General features: G+C 40.6%; 1 protein-coding gene and 3 long non-coding RNA genes across 4 annotated transcripts; 3 read left to right on the top strand and 1 right to left on the bottom strand.

The window, feature by feature from the left end:
• The first annotated feature begins 1,343 nt into the window (after positions 1-1,343).
• Positions 1,344-5,096, top strand: LOC145430097 (uncharacterized). Its single transcript, XR_013910507.1, has 3 exons — positions 1,344-1,632; positions 2,922-3,037; positions 4,036-5,096. It is a non-coding gene; the product is annotated as an uncharacterized LOC145430097 (long non-coding RNA).
• Positions 5,097-7,009: 1,913 nt separating this feature from the next.
• LOC145430096 (uncharacterized) lies at positions 7,010-10,763 on the top strand. The gene is made up of 3 exons (XR_013910506.1): positions 7,010-7,298; positions 8,589-8,704; positions 9,703-10,763. It is a non-coding gene; the product is annotated as an uncharacterized LOC145430096 (long non-coding RNA).
• Positions 10,764-14,266: 3,503 nt separating this feature from the next.
• Positions 14,267-16,444, top strand: LOC113012607 (uncharacterized). The gene is made up of 2 exons (XR_003270725.2): positions 14,267-14,385; positions 15,384-16,444. It is a non-coding gene; the product is annotated as an uncharacterized LOC113012607 (long non-coding RNA).
• A 149-nt stretch (positions 16,445-16,593) lies between these two features.
• LOC113024918 (uncharacterized) lies at positions 16,594-18,238 on the bottom strand. Its single transcript, XM_080304503.1, has one exon. The coding sequence runs from the start codon at positions 18,178-18,180 to the stop codon at positions 16,732-16,734; it is 1,449 nt and encodes a 482-aa protein (XP_080160629.1). The 5' UTR covers positions 18,181-18,238; the 3' UTR covers positions 16,594-16,731.
• Positions 18,239-18,335: the final 97 nt, after the last annotated feature.

Here is an 18,335-nt window from a genome sequence, read left to right as displayed (position 1 = left end):
CTTCATTTTGTTGTAAAGTTCTTGCAGGTTTAGGTTGTTCTTCTCAAACTCCTGGAGAAGAAGTTTTTCTTCTCTCTGCTTACTGACCAGCTGTTCTCTTTCTTGAAGCAGGTCTTGATATTTGTGCAGTGTCTCATCCAACTTTACCTGCAGCATCCTGTCGTTTCCCTCCATGAGCTGGAGTTGGCACTCCATGTCTCCCTGCTTTCTGTCCAGCTGCTCTTTCTCTTGAAGGATTGCTTTATTTTGTCGCAGAGCTTCATCGAGCTTTCCTTGCAAGCTTTCATTTTGTTGCTTGATGCTCTGCAGATTGGAATCCATTTCTTTTTGTTTGATTTCTTGTTCCCTTTTCTCTTCGAGGAGCTTCTCATTTGCTTGCTCTGTGCGATCAAGCCTTTTTTTGTCAACACTGTACATTAGCTCCATGTCTCGGAGATTGGAGTGCAGCCCTCTCTTCTTCATGCCATCTTCTTTCTTCTCTTGGAGGAGTTTTCTATTTTGTTGCAGAGCTTCATGAAGCTTTCCTTGCAAGCTTTCATTGTGTTGCTTGATACTCTGAAGCTTGGAATGCATTTCTCTCTCTTTTAACTCCTGTTGCCTTTTCTCTTGCAGAAGCTTTTCATTTTCTTGCAGTGTGTGATCAAGCTTTTTTTTGTATACACTGTACATTAGCTCCATTTCTTGGAGATTGCTGTGCAGCCCTCTCTTCTTCGTGGCGTCTTGTTTCTTCTCTTGGACAAGTTTTTTATTTTGTTGCAGGGCTTCATCAAGCTTTCCTTGGAGCTCCTGGTTCTTTTTGTCCATGTCATGGAGATCTTGTTGTTTCTCCTCAATAATAGCTTCCTTTTCTTGAAGCTGGCATGACAACTTTTTTAGTTGAGCGCTCTTTTGCTCATTTTCCTCCATCAAGAACTTCATCTTCTCTGTGTTTCTGAGCGCTTCATCCTCCATTTCTTCCAAACGCTTTTCCTCTAGTTCCACTTGGTCACACCAAGGAAGAGAGGAAAGGGAAGAGTCTAGTGGCTCATCCCAGGGAAGAGTGTAGGGGTCAACTTCTTGTCCCTTTGGATTTGTTTGAGACATCTTGGGTCTGGATACAGTTAGAATTGCAAAGGATCCAAATATTTCAAAAGGCTTTTTTGGCGAACGGTTCAATGCTGCACACATGAATGCTGCGAGAAACGGACTAAAAGTCGTTGCTCTTCACCGCTATTTATAGGTTTTTGGATCAAAGGATCAAAGGATCAGAATGGTGGTAAGATTCTACATGTGTGTGACGTCATAATTCTGTAAGGCAATGAGGTTGTCACACGATATTTTTGGAGGAGGGCATTTTTCAACTTGGACAAATTATCAATAAAGTTTCAATCTCTGTTATTTTCCCCAAAAACGTGTTGTCGCAATAATGTTTTCTATTGTAATTTGTGCCAACAGATGGCGCAGTTTAAAGTTGGCTGTTACTCTGCCCAGGCTGCTACCATAGAAGAAGAATGTAGACCAATAGTACTTTAACGATGTCCGCTGATCGTTTCCGTGGAAATCTTAGCATTGCTTTAGCCGTCAAGCTAAAGGTTTAGCTTCATACTGCCATATTTTCAGAGTAACAAAATATTTAAACGGTCTCAGATCATGGTGAGTATTTGAAAAAATGTTTATTTAATGTGAAGCCTGTGATGTGGAAAGGTTAGCAAGCGTAATTTTGCCTATTGTGTTATACACGGGTGCTTACATCCGAGTAGTGTTGATCTTTTCTAAGGTCCATGGGTTTATCCAACGAGCAGCTAAATCACCGTTATATCTGTAATTTTGTGGGCAACGTCTTAATGCAAAAAAAAAAAAAAAAAATCCCAAAGCAACGAAGCAAAGACTAAAAAACCACACAATGCGTTTTTAAGCTCTCTCTGTGTTCACTGCCTCTGCAAGTGTCAAACTTCCTCGCTTTAGCTGATGCTAACCAACATTAGCGCTTACGGTTCGTATATAAACACAACTGTCAGCCCTTCACTTTTGGTGCCGACAACATTTTGAGCATTTTCGACAGTTTGTGAAATGGTCGTCATTGGCATTACATGCCAGTAGTGTTCGCTAACTGACTTTACCGGTGATTATATTTATTATTGTTGTCATTATTATTATTATTATTATTATTATTATTATAATTATTATGTATTATGATTAGTTTCCCCACCGGAAGAATGCGACGTTCTTGCCAGAACATTCCCAAATAATTGACCACGTTTATTAACAGATCAATTTTCTCCACAGTTTTAGGGTGAGCTAGAATAGATATATGGTTTCAGTAATACGAATAAGAGCGCAACAGCATAGAGACAATGACGATCACTCTCATAATTTCATTACGTTAGTGCACCCATCGCTCCGCATCCTTAACGCTACATTGATGTCGAGAGTCTCTGACACAGCTGTGCTCTGCAGCACAGACACCCTGCTTATCTGTGATTCGGCCAGTCTGGTGTTGAACTCCAAAGACATGCGCGGGGTTAGGTTAGTTGGCTGTTGGTGTGAGTGGTTGTCTGAGTCTCTCTAATAACCCTCCAACAGACTGGCGACCTGTCCAGGGTGTACTTTTGCCCTATGACAGCTGGAATACAACCTGAATAAAATAAGTAGGAGAAAATGAATGATGTTTATGAACTGTAGTTAATGTAGTCAGACAATAAGTTACTGAGCAACAGGCCACAAGTCTTGGTGCAGAATCATACTAAGATTTAAAAAATAAAATGTTGGCACTGGTGTTTGAAACAGTATACTGTCAGTAAGACGGGAGCAACTGCACACATCTGGAAACTAATAACTAGAGTAGTTAAGTAACATTTTGTTACTGCATCCATTTAGCCAGGTATAATTAGCATGTCTACATACATGTCATTTCTAATGTGGTCCTATGTGGTATGTTGTAGGACAGTGAAGTGTCTGACACTGACCATGTACCAGTGCCTGAGAACACTGGTATGGAGGGGGAGAACGCACCTCTTTACTGTATTTGTCAGAAACCAGACATCAACTGCTTCATGATGTAAGTATATATCAGTTTTATATTTGCAGTACGTGCAGTAGGGGTGGGCGCTAGCTTCAGCAATGTTATCAGAGATTTTTTTTTTTTAAATGAAGATCTTCTATTTCGAGAAAACTACCAATAAGGATATATGCACAGATATAGAAAACAATACTGTAACATTTTATTGATGCTTGCAGTTTGGAGGAAGCAGTATTTGCAAGTGTAACTAAATTCCAGGCATTTTCCATCCTTCTTTTCCTATCAGCTTTTTTCTAATTGTCAGTGTGAACCAAGGTGTCAGCAGCAGCATTATAGTGCAAAAGTAGTGACCCAGCATAGATCAAATGTAAGCACAAAAGTAGCCAAGGTCGTGTTTTTCCTGGAAATTTTAAGTGAAAGGATAAAGTAACTGCTTACCACTTTAGTTTAACAATGATTAATGAAATGTAACCGTGTAACTCATCAGCAGTCTGCACAGTATGGTCACATATTAAAACTGGAGAATATGTTGTACTTGTTGTAGTGTTTCATCATGGGTCCAGTTTTTACCCAGGTGCTTAAAGCCCTTCTTTACCCTCATGTAACACCAACAGTAATTTCCAACCACTATTTCCTGTTCCTGTCAGTCAAACAAACAGACGACAAACATCTTCTATAAACAGGAATAATGTCATTTTATCGGATTAGAAAACATCTAATCTAGCGTTGATATTACACTGCTGTTTAGTGTCTGGCTAATCTCAGTGTCACCAAAATATCTGCCCTACATGTCAAACAATGAGAGAACTTGAAACAGTAACATCACCTAGCAGCTTATTTTAATTAGTGCTAACGTTGTGTTTGCTGGCTAACATTGCTATTATTATAGTCACAGTTAATTGACTTTGAATAGCTTTATTTCAAAAGTAATTTTACAATTTCACAGCCATTTAGCTGTGTTAACTGCACATGCTGTAGGTCATAAGGCGTGCATGGATCATTTTTATCATCAGCCTCTTATCTTTTGTCCACCACAGGCTTTGCCATGATAAATTGGTCAGTTGACAACCAGGAGCCGTACACCTTAACCTCAGAGGCCAGGACATCCAGGGGCAGTGTGAACACGCACTTGTTTAAATGGGACGCAAGACGGACTATAGAGGGCCACCCCCTTGCCAGACAACCAAGTGCTGTCCCTGTCCACGGCCAGTGTGAGAAGGACTCTCACTAAAGTCAACCCACACAAAGCTGCTGGACCAGACAATATACCTGGACGCGTGCTCAGAGCCCGTGCTGACCAGCTGACTGATGTCCTAGCAGGCATCTTTAACATCTCCCTGAGTCAAGCGGTTGTGCCACAGTGCTTTAAAACCACCACCATCATACCTGTCCCCAGACCTTCCCAAAGCCTAATTACACAATGATTGCCTGAGCCTATTCTTGTTAAATGATGAAAAACTCAAAGGCACGTTTGGGCAGTGGATCTGTGTGAAATCAGCAGCTTGCAAAACTAAATCAAAATGTGTGCTATTGATTCTAAAAATAGAAATCACAATAAAGTTCAACATTTACTAAAACCGCCATTCAGTCATCTGAGAATCTTTCCTCATGAAATTATAACGGTTAGATGAATGTATATGCAGTGATTTACTGATCAATGATAAAAGGGGAGATTTATGCAATAACGAAGACTGTCATGAAAAGTATTTGGCATCTGATCTCCTGTAACCTGCGGAGCTAAGCTGTTTTACCAGCTCTGCTCTCTGATTTTTCTTTTATGAAAAAACACAAGTTGTCAAAGTTATTTGTTTGCAAATGTATTTCAGAAATATCGACATACTTTTTTTAATCAGCAGAAACTTTATGTCAGTAGTGCAAAAACCTGCACTGATCTGACCTCATTTCTTCCTCATCCTGATTCCTGACCTGGGAAGGGAGAGAAATATTTGTTTTTGTTTGTCTTCTTGTTTTATTTAATTCCTTGTGGGATTTGGATCCAACACGTAAAGTATGCATATTATGCACACACACAAACACACATGCAGCTATTACCCATTTCTTGTATTCTTGAATAAAGACATTGATTTGACACATTTAATTAGCGGCCAATTGTTTTTATTGTTCAATTATTAAGAAAAAAGAAAAGGTGGGGGTGGGTGGGATGTAAAGGGAGAGAGGAGAGAAAACCCCAACAATCCCCTCTGAGCAAGCACGAGGCGACAGTGGATAGGAAAAACTCCCTTTAAAGGAAGAAACCTATGACAGAACCAGGCTCTAGAGGGGGCAGTCAACTGTCGGGACTGGTTGGGGGGTGACTGTGAAGAGAGGGGAGGGAGATGGGGGAGATGGGAGAGGTGTTAGTAGTTAAGGGGGGGGGGGGGGGGAATTAAGCTGGAATAGAGGTGGGGGAAGAAGAGGTGACATTGGCAGTAGTGAAAGAAGGAGTGTTCTTCCTCCAGAAGAAGCGTTTTTTCTTTTTCTGCTTTTTCTCGAGGATGAGGATCAGCTCCTCGATTTTTTCAGTGTTTTGCTTCTGCAGCTTGTTGCATTTTTTCACCACTTCTTCTTTTTCGGCTTGTTTTTCTTCCAACCTTTCTTTCAGCACTTTAGATGTTGCCTCCTGTTTTTGTAGTTTTTCATTTTCTCCTTCCAGCTCAGATGCTTTGAACTTCATTTTGTTGTAAAGTTCTTGCAGGTTTAGGTTGTTCTTCTCAAACTCCTGGAGAAGAAGTTTTTCTTCTCTCTGCTTACTGACCAGCTGTTCTCTTTCTTGAAGCAGGTCTTGATATTTGTGCAGTGTCTCATCCAACTTTACCTGCAGCATCCTGTCGTTTCCCTCCATGAGCTGGAGTTGGCACTCCATGTCTCCCTGCTTTCTGTCCAGCTGCTCTTTCTCTTGAAGGATTGCTTTATTTTGTCGCAGAGCTTCATCGAGCTTTCCTTGCAAGCTTTCATTTTGTTGCTTGATGCTCTGCAGATTGGAATCCATTTCTTTTTGTTTGATTTCTTGTTCCCTTTTCTCTTCGAGGAGCTTCTCATTTGCTTGCTCTGTGCGATCAAGCCTTTTTTTGTCAACACTGTACATTAGCTCCATGTCTCGGAGATTGGAGTGCAGCCCTCTCTTCTTCATGCCATCTTCTTTCTTCTCTTGGAGGAGTTTTCTATTTTGTTGCAGAGCTTCATGAAGCTTTCCTTGCAAGCTTTCATTGTGTTGCTTGATACTCTGAAGCTTGGAATGCATTTCTCTCTCTTTTAACTCCTGTTGCCTTTTCTCTTGCAGAAGCTTTTCATTTTCTTGCAGTGTGTGATCAAGCTTTTTTTTGTATACACTGTACATTAGCTCCATTTCTTGGAGATTGCTGTGCAGCCCTCTCTTCTTCGTGGCGTCTTGTTTCTTCTCTTGGACAAGTTTTTTATTTTGTTGCAGGGCTTCATCAAGCTTTCCTTGGAGCTCCTGGTTCTTTTTGTCCATGTCATGGAGATCTTGTTGTTTCTCCTCAATAATAGCTTCCTTTTCTTGAAGCTGGCATGACAACTTTTTTAGTTGAGCGCTCTTTTGCTCATTTTCCTCCATCAAGAACTTCATCTTCTCTGTGTTTCTGAGCGCTTCATCCTCCATTTCTTCCAAACGCTTTTCCTCTAGTTCCACTTGGTCACACCAAGGAAGAGAGGAAAGGGAAGAGTCTAGTGGCTCATCCCAGGGAAGAGTGTAGGGGTCAACTTCTTGTCCCTTTGGATTTGTTTGAGACATCTTGGGTCTGGATACAGTTAGAATTGCAAAGGATCCAAATATTTCAAAAGGCTTTTTTGGCGAACGGTTCAATGCTGCACACATGAATGCTGCGAGAAACGGACTAAAAGTCGTTGCTCTTCACCGCTATTTATAGGTTTTTGGATCAAAGGATCAAAGGATCAGAATGGTGGTAAGATTCTACATGTGTGTGACGTCATAATTCTGTAAGGCAATGAGGTTGTCACACGATATTTTTGGAGGAGGGCATTTTTCAACTTGGACAAATTATCAATAAAGTTTCAATCTCTGTTATTTTCCCCAAAAACGTGTTGTCGCAATAATGTTTTCTATTGTAATTTGTGCCAACAGATGGCGCAGTTTAAAGTTGGCTGTTACTCTGCCCAGGCTGCTACCATAGAAGAAGAATGTAGACCAATAGTACTTTAACGATGTCCGCTGATCGTTTCCGTGGAAATCTTAGCATTGCTTTAGCCGTCAAGCTAAAGGTTTAGCTTCATACTGCCATATTTTCAGAGTAACAAAATATTTAAACGGTCTCAGATCATGGTGAGTATTTGAAAAAATGTTTATTTAATGTGAAGCCTGTGATGTGGAAAGGTTAGCAAGCGTAATTTTGCCTATTGTGTTATACACGGGTGCTTACATCCGAGTAGTGTTGATCTTTTCTAAGGTCCATGGGTTTATCCAACGAGCAGCTAAATCACCGTTATATCTGTAATTTTGTGGGCAACGTCTTAATGCAAAAAAAAAAAAAAAAAAATCCCAAAGCAACGAAGCAAAGACTAAAAAACCACACAATGCGTTTTTAAGCTCTCTCTGTGTTCACTGCCTCTGCAAGTGTCAAACTTCCTCGCTTTAGCTGATGCTAACCAACATTAGCGCTTACGGTTCGTATATAAACACAACTGTCAGCCCTTCACTTTTGGTGCCGACAACATTTTGAGCATTTTCGACAGTTTGTGAAATGGTCGTCATTGGCATTACATGCCAGTAGTGTTCGCTAACTGACTTTACCGGTGATTATATTTATTATTGTTGTCATTATTATTATTATTATTATTATTATTATTATAATTATTATGTATTATGATTAGTTTCCCCACCGGAAGAATGCGACGTTCTTGCCAGAACATTCCCAAATAATTGACCACGTTTATTAACAGATCAATTTTCTCCACAGTTTTAGGGTGAGCTAGAATAGATATATGGTTTCAGTAATACGAATAAGAGCGCAACAGCATAGAGACAATGACGATCACTCTCATAATTTCATTACGTTAGTGCACCCATCGCTCCGCATCCTTAACGCTACATTGATGTCGAGAGTCTCTGACACAGCTGTGCTCTGCAGCACAGACACCCTGCTTATCTGTGATTCGGCCAGTCTGGTGTTGAACTCCAAAGACATGCGCGGGGTTAGGTTAGTTGGCTGTTGGTGTGAGTGGTTGTCTGAGTCTCTCTAATAACCCTCCAACAGACTGGCGACCTGTCCAGGGTGTACTTTTGCCCTATGACAGCTGGAATACAACCTGAATAAAATAAGTAGGAGAAAATGAATGATGTTTATGAACTGTAGTTAATGTAGTCAGACAATAAGTTACTGAGCAACAGGCCACAAGTCTTGGTGCAGAATCATACTAAGATTTAAAAAATAAAATGTTGGCACTGGTGTTTGAAACAGTATACTGTCAGTAAGACGGGAGCAACTGCACACATCTGGAAACTAATAACTAGAGTAGTTAAGTAACATTTTGTTACTGCATCCATTTAGCCAGGTATAATTAGCATGTCTACATACATGTCATTTCTAATGTGGTCCTATGTGGTATGTTGTAGGACAGTGAAGTGTCTGACACTGACCATGTACCAGTGCCTGAGAACACTGGTATGGAGGGGGAGAACGCACCTCTTTACTGTATTTGTCAGAAACCAGACATCAACTGCTTCATGATGTAAGTATATATCAGTTTTATATTTGCAGTACGTGCAGTAGGGGTGGGCGCTAGCTTCAGCAATGTTATCAGAGATTTTTTTTTTTTAAATGAAGATCTTCTATTTCGAGAAAACTACCAATAAGGATATATGCACAGATATAGAAAACAATACTGTAACATTTTATTGATGCTTGCAGTTTGGAGGAAGCAGTATTTGCAAGTGTAACTAAATTCCAGGCATTTTCCATCCTTCTTTTCCTATCAGCTTTTTTCTAATTGTCAGTGTGAACCAAGGTGTCAGCAGCAGCATTATAGTGCAAAAGTAGTGACCCAGCATAGATCAAATGTAAGCACAAAAGTAGCCAAGGTCGTGTTTTTCCTGGAAATTTTAAGTGAAAGGATAAAGTAACTGCTTACCACTTTAGTTTAACAATGATTAATGAAATGTAACCGTGTAACTCATCAGCAGTCTGCACAGTATGGTCACATATTAAAACTGGAGAATATGTTGTACTTGTTGTAGTGTTTCATCATGGGTCCAGTTTTTACCCAGGTGCTTAAAGCCCTTCTTTACCCTCATGTAACACCAACAGTAATTTCCAACCACTATTTCCTGTTCCTGTCAGTCAAACAAACAGACGACAAACATCTTCTATAAACAGGAATAATGTCATTTTATCGGATTAGAAAACATCTAATCTAGCGTTGATATTACACTGCTGTTTAGTGTCTGGCTAATCTCAGTGTCACCAAAATATCTGCCCTACATGTCAAACAATGAGAGAACTTGAAACAGTAACATCACCTAGCAGCTTATTTTAATTAGTGCTAACGTTGTGTTTGCTGGCTAACATTGCTATTATTATAGTCACAGTTAATTGACTTTGAATAGCTTTATTTCAAAAGTAATTTTACAATTTCACAGCCATTTAGCTGTGTTAACTGCACATGCTGTAGGTCATAAGGCGTGCATGGATCATTTTTATCATCAGCCTCTTATCTTTTGTCCACCACAGGCTTTGCCATGATAAATTGGTCAGTTGACAACCAGGAGCCGTACACCTTAACCTCAGAGGCCAGGACATCCAGGGGCAGTGTGAACACGCACTTGTTTAAATGGGACGCAAGACGGACTATAGAGGGCCACCCCCTTGCCAGACAACCAAGTGCTGTCCCTGTCCACGGCCAGTGTGAGAAGGACTCTCACTAAAGTCAACCCACACAAAGCTGCTGGACCAGACAATATACCTGGACGCGTGCTCAGAGCCCGTGCTGACCAGCTGACTGATGTCCTAGCAGGCATCTTTAACATCTCCCTGAGTCAAGCGGTTGTGCCACAGTGCTTTAAAACCACCACCATCATACCTGTCCCCAGACCTTCCCAAAGCCTAATTACACAATGATTGCCTGAGCCTATTCTTGTTAAATGATGAAAAACTCAAAGGCACGTTTGGGCAGTGGATCTGTGTGAAATCAGCAGCTTGCAAAACTAAATCAAAATGTGTGCTATTGATTCTAAAAATAGAAATCACAATAAAGTTCAACATTTACTAAAACCGCCATTCAGTCATCTGAGAATCTTTCCTCATGAAATTATAACGGTTAGATGAATGTATATGCAGTGATTTACTGATCAATGATAAAAGGGGAGATTTATGCAATAACGAAGACTGTCATGAAAAGTATTTGGCATCTGATCTCCTGTAACCTGCGGAGCTAAGCTGTTTTACCAGCTCTGCTCTCTGATTTTTCTTTTATGAAAAAACACAAGTTGTCAAAGTTATTTGTTTGCAAATGTATTTCAGAAATATCGACATACTTTTTTTAATCAGCAGAAACTTTATGTCAGTAGTGCAAAAACCTGCACTGATCTGACCTCATTTCTTCCTCATCCTGATTCCTGACCTGGGAAGGGAGAGAAATATTTGTTTTTGTTTGTCTTCTTGTTTTATTTAATTCCTTGTGGGATTTGGATCCAACACGTAAAGTATGCATATTATGCACACACACAAACACACATGCAGCTATTACCCATTTCTTGTATTCTTGAATAAAGACATTGATTTGACACATTTAATTAGCGGCCAATTGTTTTTATTGTTCAATTATTAAGAAAAAAGAAAAGGTGGGGGTGGGTGGGATGTAAAGGGAGAGAGGAGAGAAAACCCCAACAATCCCCTCTGAGCAAGCACGAGGCGACAGTGGATAGGAAAAACTCCCTTTAAAGGAAGAAACCTATGACAGAACCAGGCTCTAGAGGGGGCAGTCAACTGTCGGGACTGGTTGGGGGGTGACTGTGAAGAGAGGGGAGGGAGATGGGGGAGATGGGAGAGGTGTTAGTAGTTAAGGGGGGGGGGGGGGGGGGAATTAAGCTGGAATAGAGGTGGGGGAAGAAGAGGTGACATTGGCAGTAGTGAAAGAAGGAGTGTTCTTCCTCCAGAAGAAGCGTTTTTTCTTTTTCTGCTTTTTCTCGAGGATGAGGATCAGCTCCTCGATTTTTTCAGTGTTTTGCTTCTGCAGCTTGTTGCATTTTTTCACCACTTCTTCTTTTTCGGCTTGTTTTTCTTCCAACCTTTCTTTCAGCACTTTAGATGTTGCCTCCTGTTTTTGTAGTTTTTCATTTTCTCCTTCCAGCTCAGATGCTTTGAACTTCATTTTGTTGTAAAGTTCTTGCAGGTTTAGGTTGTTCTTCTCAAACTCCTGGAGAAGAAGTTTTTCTTCTCTCTGCTTACTGACCAGCTGTTCTCTTTCTTGAAGCAGGTCTTGATATTTGTGCAGTGTCTCATCCAACTTTACCTGCAGCATCCTGTCGTTTCCCTCCATGAGCTGGAGTTGGCACTCCATGTCTCCCTGCTTTCTGTCCAGCTGCTCTTTCTCTTGAAGGATTGCTTTATTTTGTCGCAGAGCTTCATCGAGCTTTCCTTGCAAGCTTTCATTTTGTTGCTTGATGCTCTGCAGATTGGAATCCATTTCTTTTTGTTTGATTTCTTGTTCCCTTTTCTCTTCGAGGAGCTTCTCATTTGCTTGCTCTGTGCGATCAAGCCTTTTTTTGTCAACACTGTACATTAGCTCCATGTCTCGGAGATTGGAGTGCAGCCCTCTCTTCTTCATGCCATCTTCTTTCTTCTCTTGGAGGAGTTTTCTATTTTGTTGCAGAGCTTCATGAAGCTTTCCTTGCAAGCTTTCATTGTGTTGCTTGATACTCTGAAGCTTGGAATGCATTTCTCTCTCTTTTAACTCCTGTTGCCTTTTCTCTTGCAGAAGCTTTTCATTTTCTTGCAGTGTGTGATCAAGCTTTTTTTTGTATACACTGTACATTAGCTCCATTTCTTGGAGATTGCTGTGCAGCCCTCTCTTCTTCGTGGCGTCTTGTTTCTTCTCTTGGACAAGTTTTTTATTTTGTTGCAGGGCTTCATCAAGCTTTCCTTGGAGCTCCTGGTTCTTTTTGTCCATGTCATGGAGATCTTGTTGTTTCTCCTCAATAATAGCTTCCTTTTCTTGAAGCTGGCATGACAACTTTTTTAGTTGAGCGCTCTTTTGCTCATTTTCCTCCATCAAGAACTTCATCTTCTCTGTGTTTCTGAGCGCTTCATCCTCCATTTCTTCCAAACGCTTTTCCTCTAGTTCCACTTGGTCACACCAAGGAAGAGAGGAAAGGGAAGAGTCTAGTGGCTCATCCCAGGGAAGAGTGTAGGGGTCAACTTCTTGTCCCTTTGGATTTGTTTGAGACATCTTGGGTCTGGATACAGTTAGAATTGCAAAGGATCCAAATATTTCAAAAGGCTTTTTTGGCGAACGGTTCAATGCTGCACACATGAATGCTGCGAGAAACGGACTAAAAGTCGTTGCTCTTCACCGCTATTTATAGGTTTTTGGATCAAAGGATCAAAGGATCAGAATGGTGGTAAGATTCTACATGTGTGTGACGTCATAATTCTGTAAGGCAATGAGGTTGTCACACGATATTTTTGGAGGAGGGCATTTTTCAACTTGGACAAATTATCAATAAAGTTTCAATCTCTGTTATTTTCCCCAAAAACGTGTTGTCGCAATAATGTTTTCTATTGTAATTTGTGCCAACAGATGGCGCAGTTTAAAGTTGGCTGTTACTCTGCCCAGGCTGCTACCATAGAAGAAGAATGTAGACCAATAGTACTTTAACGATGTCCGCTGATCGTTTCCGTGGAAATCTTAGCATTGCTTTAGCCGTCAAGCTAAAGGTTTAGCTTCATACTGCCATATTTTCAGAGTAACAAAATATTTAAACGGTCTCAGATCATGGTGAGTATTTGAAAAAATGTTTATTTAATGTGAAGCCTGTGATGTGGAAAGGTTAGCAAGCGTAATTTTGCCTATTGTGTTATACACGGGTGCTTACATCCGAGTAGTGTTGATCTTTTCTAAGGTCCATGGGTTTATCCAACGAGCAGCTAAATCACCGTTATATCTGTAATTTTGTGGGCAACGTCTTAATGCAAAAAAAAAAAAAAAATCCCAAAGCAACGAAGCAAAGACTAAAAAACCACACAATGCGTTTTTAAGCTCTCTCTGTGTTCACTGCCTCTGCAAGTGTCAAACTTCCTCGCTTTAGCTGATGCTAACCAACATTAGCGCTTACGGTTCGTATATAAACACAACTGTCAGCCCTTCACTTTTGGTGCCGACAACATTTTGAGCATTTTCGACAGTTTGTGAAATGGTCGTCATTGGCATTACATGCCAGTAGTGTTCGCTAACTGACTTTACCGGTGATTATATTTATTATTGTTGTCATTATTATTATTATTATTATTATTATTATTATTATTATTATTATTATAATTATTATGTATTATGATTAGTTTCCCCACCGGAAGAATGCGACGTTCTTGCCAGAACATTCCCAAATAATTGACCACGTTTATTAACAGATCAATTTTCTCCACAGTTTTAGGGTGAGCTAGAATAGATATATGGTTTCAGTAATACGAATAAGAGCGCAACAGCATAGAGACAATGACGATCACTCTCATAATTTCATTACGTTAGTGCACCCATCGCTCCGCATCCTTAACGCTACATTGATGTCGAGAGTCTCTGACACAGCTGTGCTCTGCAGCACAGACACCCTGCTTATCTGTGATTCGGCCAGTCTGGTGTTGAACTCCAAAGACATGCGCGGGGTTAGGTTAGTTGGCTGTTGGTGTGAGTGGTTGTCTGAGTCTCTCTAATAACCCTCCAACAGACTGGCGACCTGTCCAGGGTGTACTTTTGCCCTATGACAGCTGGAATACAACCTGAATAAAATAAGTAGGAGAAAATGAATGATGTTTATGAACTGTAGTTAATGTAGTCAGACAATAAGTTACTGAGCAACAGGCCACAAGTCTTGGTGCAGAATCATACTAAGATTTAAAAAATAAAATGTTGGCACTGGTGTTTGAAACAGTATACTGTCAGTAAGACGGGAGCAACTGCACACATCTGGAAACTAATAACTAGAGTAGTTAAGTAACATTTTGTTACTTCATCCATTTAGCCAGGTATAATTAGCATGTCTACATACATGTCATTTCTAATGTGGTCCTATGTGGTATGTTGTAGGACAGTGAAGTGTCTGACACTGACCATGTACCAGTGCCTGAGAACACTGGTATGGAGGGGGAGAACGCACCTCTTTACTGTATTTGTCAGAAACCAGACATCAACTGCTTCATGATGTAAGTATATATCAGTTTTATATTTGCAGTACGTGCAGTAGGGGTGGGCGCTAGCTTCAGCAATGTTATCAGAGATTTTTTTTTTTTAAATGAAGATCTTCTATTTCGAGAAAACTACCAATAAGGATATATGCACAGATATAGAAAACAATACTGTAACATTTTATTGATGCTTGCAGTTTGGAGGAAGCAGTATTTGCAAGTGTAACTAAATTCCAGGCATTTTCCATCCTTCTTTTCCTATCAGCTTTTTTCTAATTGTCAGTGTGAACCAAGGTGTCAGCAGCAGCATTATAGTGCAAAAGTAGTGACCCAGCATAGATCAAATGTAAGCACAAAAGTAGCCAAGGTCGTGTTTTTCCTGGAAATTTTAAGTGAAAGGATAAAGTAACTGCTTACCACTTTAGTTTAACAATGATTAATGAAATGTAACCGTGTAACTCATCAGCAGTCTGCACAGTATGGTCACATATTAAAACTGGAGAATATGTTGTACTTGTTGTAGTGTTTCATCATGGGTCCAGTTTTTACCCAGGTGCTTAAAGCCCTTCTTTACCCTCATGTAACACCAACAGTAATTTCCAACCACTATTTCCTGTTCCTGTCAGTCAAACAAACAGACGACAAACATCTTCTATAAACAGGAATAATGTCATTTTATCGGATTAGAAAACATCTAATCTAGCGTTGATATTACACTGCTGTTTAGTGTCTGGCTAATCTCAGTGTCACCAAAATATCTGCCCTACATGTCAAACAATGAGAGAACTTGAAACAGTAACATCACCTAGCAGCTTATTTTAATTAGTGCTAACGTTGTGTTTGCTGGCTAACATTGCTATTATTATAGTCACAGTTAATTGACTTTGAATAGCTTTATTTCAAAAGTAATTTTACAATTTCACAGCCATTTAGCTGTGTTAACTGCACATGCTGTAGGTCATAAGGCGTGCATGGATCATTTTTATCATCAGCCTCTTATCTTTTGTCCACCACAGGCTTTGCCATGATAAATTGGTCAGTTGACAACCAGGAGCCGTACACCTTAACCTCAGAGGCCAGGACATCCAGGGGCAGTGTGAACACGCACTTGTTTAAATGGGACGCAAGACGGACTATAGAGGGCCACCCCCTTGCCAGACAACCAAGTGCTGTCCCTGTCCACGGCCAGTGTGAGAAGGACTCTCACTAAAGTCAACCCACACAAAGCTGCTGGACCAGACAATATACCTGGACGCGTGCTCGGAGCCCGTGCTGACCAGCTGACTGATGTCCTAGCAGGCATCTTTAACATCTCCCTGAGTCAAGCGGTTGTGCCACAGTGCTTTAAAACCACCACCATCATACCTGTCCCCAGACCTTCCCAAAGCCTAATTACACAATGATTGCCTGAGCCTATTCTTGTTAAATGATGAAAAACTCAAAGGCACGTTTGGGCAGTGGATCTGTGTGAAATCAGCAGCTTGCAAAACTAAATCAAAATGTGTGCTATTGATTCTAAAAATAGAAATCACAATAAAGTTCAACATTTACTAAAACCGCCATTCAGTCATCTGAGAATCTTTCCTCATGAAATTATAACGGTTAGATGAATGTATATGCAGTGATTTACTGATCAATGATAAAAGGGGAGATTTATGCAATAACGAAGACTGTCATGAAAAGTATTTGGCATCTGATCTCCTGTAACCTGCGGAGCTAAGCTGTTTTACCAGCTCTGCTCTCTGATTTTTCTTTTATGAAAAAACACAAGTTGTCAAAGTTATTTGTTTGCAAATGTATTTCAGAAATATCGACATACTTTTTTTAATCAGCAGAAACTTTATGTCAGTAGTGCAAAAACCTGCACTGATCTGACCTCATTTCTTCCTCATCCTGATTCCTGACCTGGGAAGGGAGAGAAATATTTGTTTTTGTTTGTCTTCTTGTTTTATTTAATTCCTTGTGGGATTTGGATCCAACACGTAAAGTATGCATATTATGCACACACACAAACACACATGCAGCTATTACCCATTTCTTGTATTCTTGAATAAAGACATTGATTTGACACATTTAATTAGCGGCCAATTGTTTTTATTGTTCAATTATTAAGAAAAAAGAAAAGGTGGGGGTGGGTGGGATGTAAAGGGAGAGAGGAGAGAAAACCCCAACAATCCCCTCTGAGCAAGCACGAGGCGACAGTGGATAGGAAAAACTCCCTTTAAAGGAAGAAACCTATGACAGAACCAGGCTCTAGAGGGGGCAGTCAACTGTCGGGACTGGTTGGGGGGTGACTGTGAAGAGAGGGGAGGGAGATGGGGGAGATGGGAGAGGTGTTAGTAGTTAAGGGGGGGGGGGGGGGAATTAAGCTGGAATAGAGGTGGGGGAAGAAGAGGTGACATTGGCAGTAGTGAAAGAAGGAGTGTTCTTCCTCCAGAAGAAGCGTTTTTTCTTTTTCTGCTTTTTCTCGAGGATGAGGATCAGCTCCTCGATTTTTTCAGTGTTTTGCTTCTGCAGCTTGTTGCATTTTTTCACCACTTCTTCTTTTTCGGCTTGTTTTTCTTCCAACCTTTCTTTCAGCACTTTAGATGTTGCCTCCTGTTTTTGTAGTTTTTCATTTTCTCCTTCCAGCTCAGATGCTTTGAACTTCATTTTGTTGTAAAGTTCTTGCAGGTTTAGGTTGTTCTTCTCAAACTCCTGGAGAAGAAGTTTTTCTTCTCTCTGCTTACTGACCAGCTGTTCTCTTTCTTGAAGCAGGTCTTGATATTTGTGCAGTGTCTCATCCAACTTTACCTGCAGCATCCTGTCGTTTCCCTCCATGAGCTGGAGTTGGCACTCCATGTCTCCCTGCTTTCTGTCCAGCTGCTCTTTCTCTTGAAGGATTGCTTTATTTTGTCGCAGAGCTTCATCGAGCTTTCCTTGCAAGCTTTCATTTTGTTGCTTGATGCTCTGCAGATTGGAATCCATTTCTTTTTGTTTGATTTCTTGTTCCCTTTTCTCTTCGAGGAGCTTCTCATTTGCTTGCTCTGTGCGATCAAGCCTTTTTTTGTCAACACTGTACATTAGCTCCATGTCTCGGAGATTGGAGTGCAGCCCTCTCTTCTTCATGCCATCTTCTTTCTTCTCTTGGAGGAGTTTTCTATTTTGTTGCAGAGCTTCATGAAGCTTTCCTTGCAAGCTTTCATTGTGTTGCTTGATACTCTGAAGCTTGGAATGCATTTCTCTCTCTTTTAACTCCTGTTGCCTTTTCTCTTGCAGAAGCTTTTCATTTTCTTGCAGTGTGTGATCAAGCTTTTTTTTGTATACACTGTACATTAGCTCCATTTCTTGGAGATTGCTGTGCAGCCCTCTCTTCTTCGTGGCGTCTTGTTTCTTCTCTTGGACAAGTTTTTTATTTTGTTGCAGGGCTTCATCAAGCTTTCCTTGGAGCTCCTGGTTCTTTTTGTCCATGTCATGGAGATCTTGTTGTTTCTCCTCAATAATAGCTTCCTTTTCTTGAAGCTGGCATGACAACTTTTTTAGTTGAGCGCTCTTTTGCTCATTTTCCTCCATCAAGAACTTCATCTTCTCTGTGTTTCTGAGCGCTTCATCCTCCATTTCTTCCAAACGCTTTTCCTCTAGTTCCACTTGGTCACACCAAGGAAGAGAGGAAAGGGAAGAGTCTAGTGGCTCATCCCAGGGAAGAGTGTAGGGGTCAACTTCTTGTCCCTTTGGATTTGTTTGAGACATCTTGGGTCTGGATACAGTTAGAATTGCAAAGGATCCAAATATTTCAAAAGGCTTTTTTGGCGAACGGTTCAATGCTGCACACATCAATGCTGCGAGAAACGGACTAAAAGTCGTTGCTCTTCACCGCTATTTATAGGTTTTTGGATCAAAGGATCAAAGGATCAGAATGGTGGTAAAATTCTACATGTGTGTGACGTCATAATTCTGTAAGGCAATGAGGTTGTCACACGATATTTTTG

Source organism: Astatotilapia calliptera, chromosome 7 (genome assembly GCF_964374335.1).
Source record: "Astatotilapia calliptera chromosome 7, fAstCal68.1, whole genome shotgun sequence".
In the NCBI taxonomy this organism is placed as follows: domain Eukaryota; kingdom Metazoa; phylum Chordata; class Actinopteri; order Cichliformes; family Cichlidae; genus Astatotilapia; species Astatotilapia calliptera.
Note: the sequence above shows the minus strand (reverse complement) of the source record. Positions and strands in the feature narration are given on the sequence as shown.

Bases quoted from the DNA above. Each gene is read 5' to 3' on its own strand.
- LOC113024918 (XM_080304503.1), bottom strand. From the start codon at position 18,180: ATGTGTGCAGCATTGAACCGTTCGCCAAAAAAGCCTTTTGAAATATTT.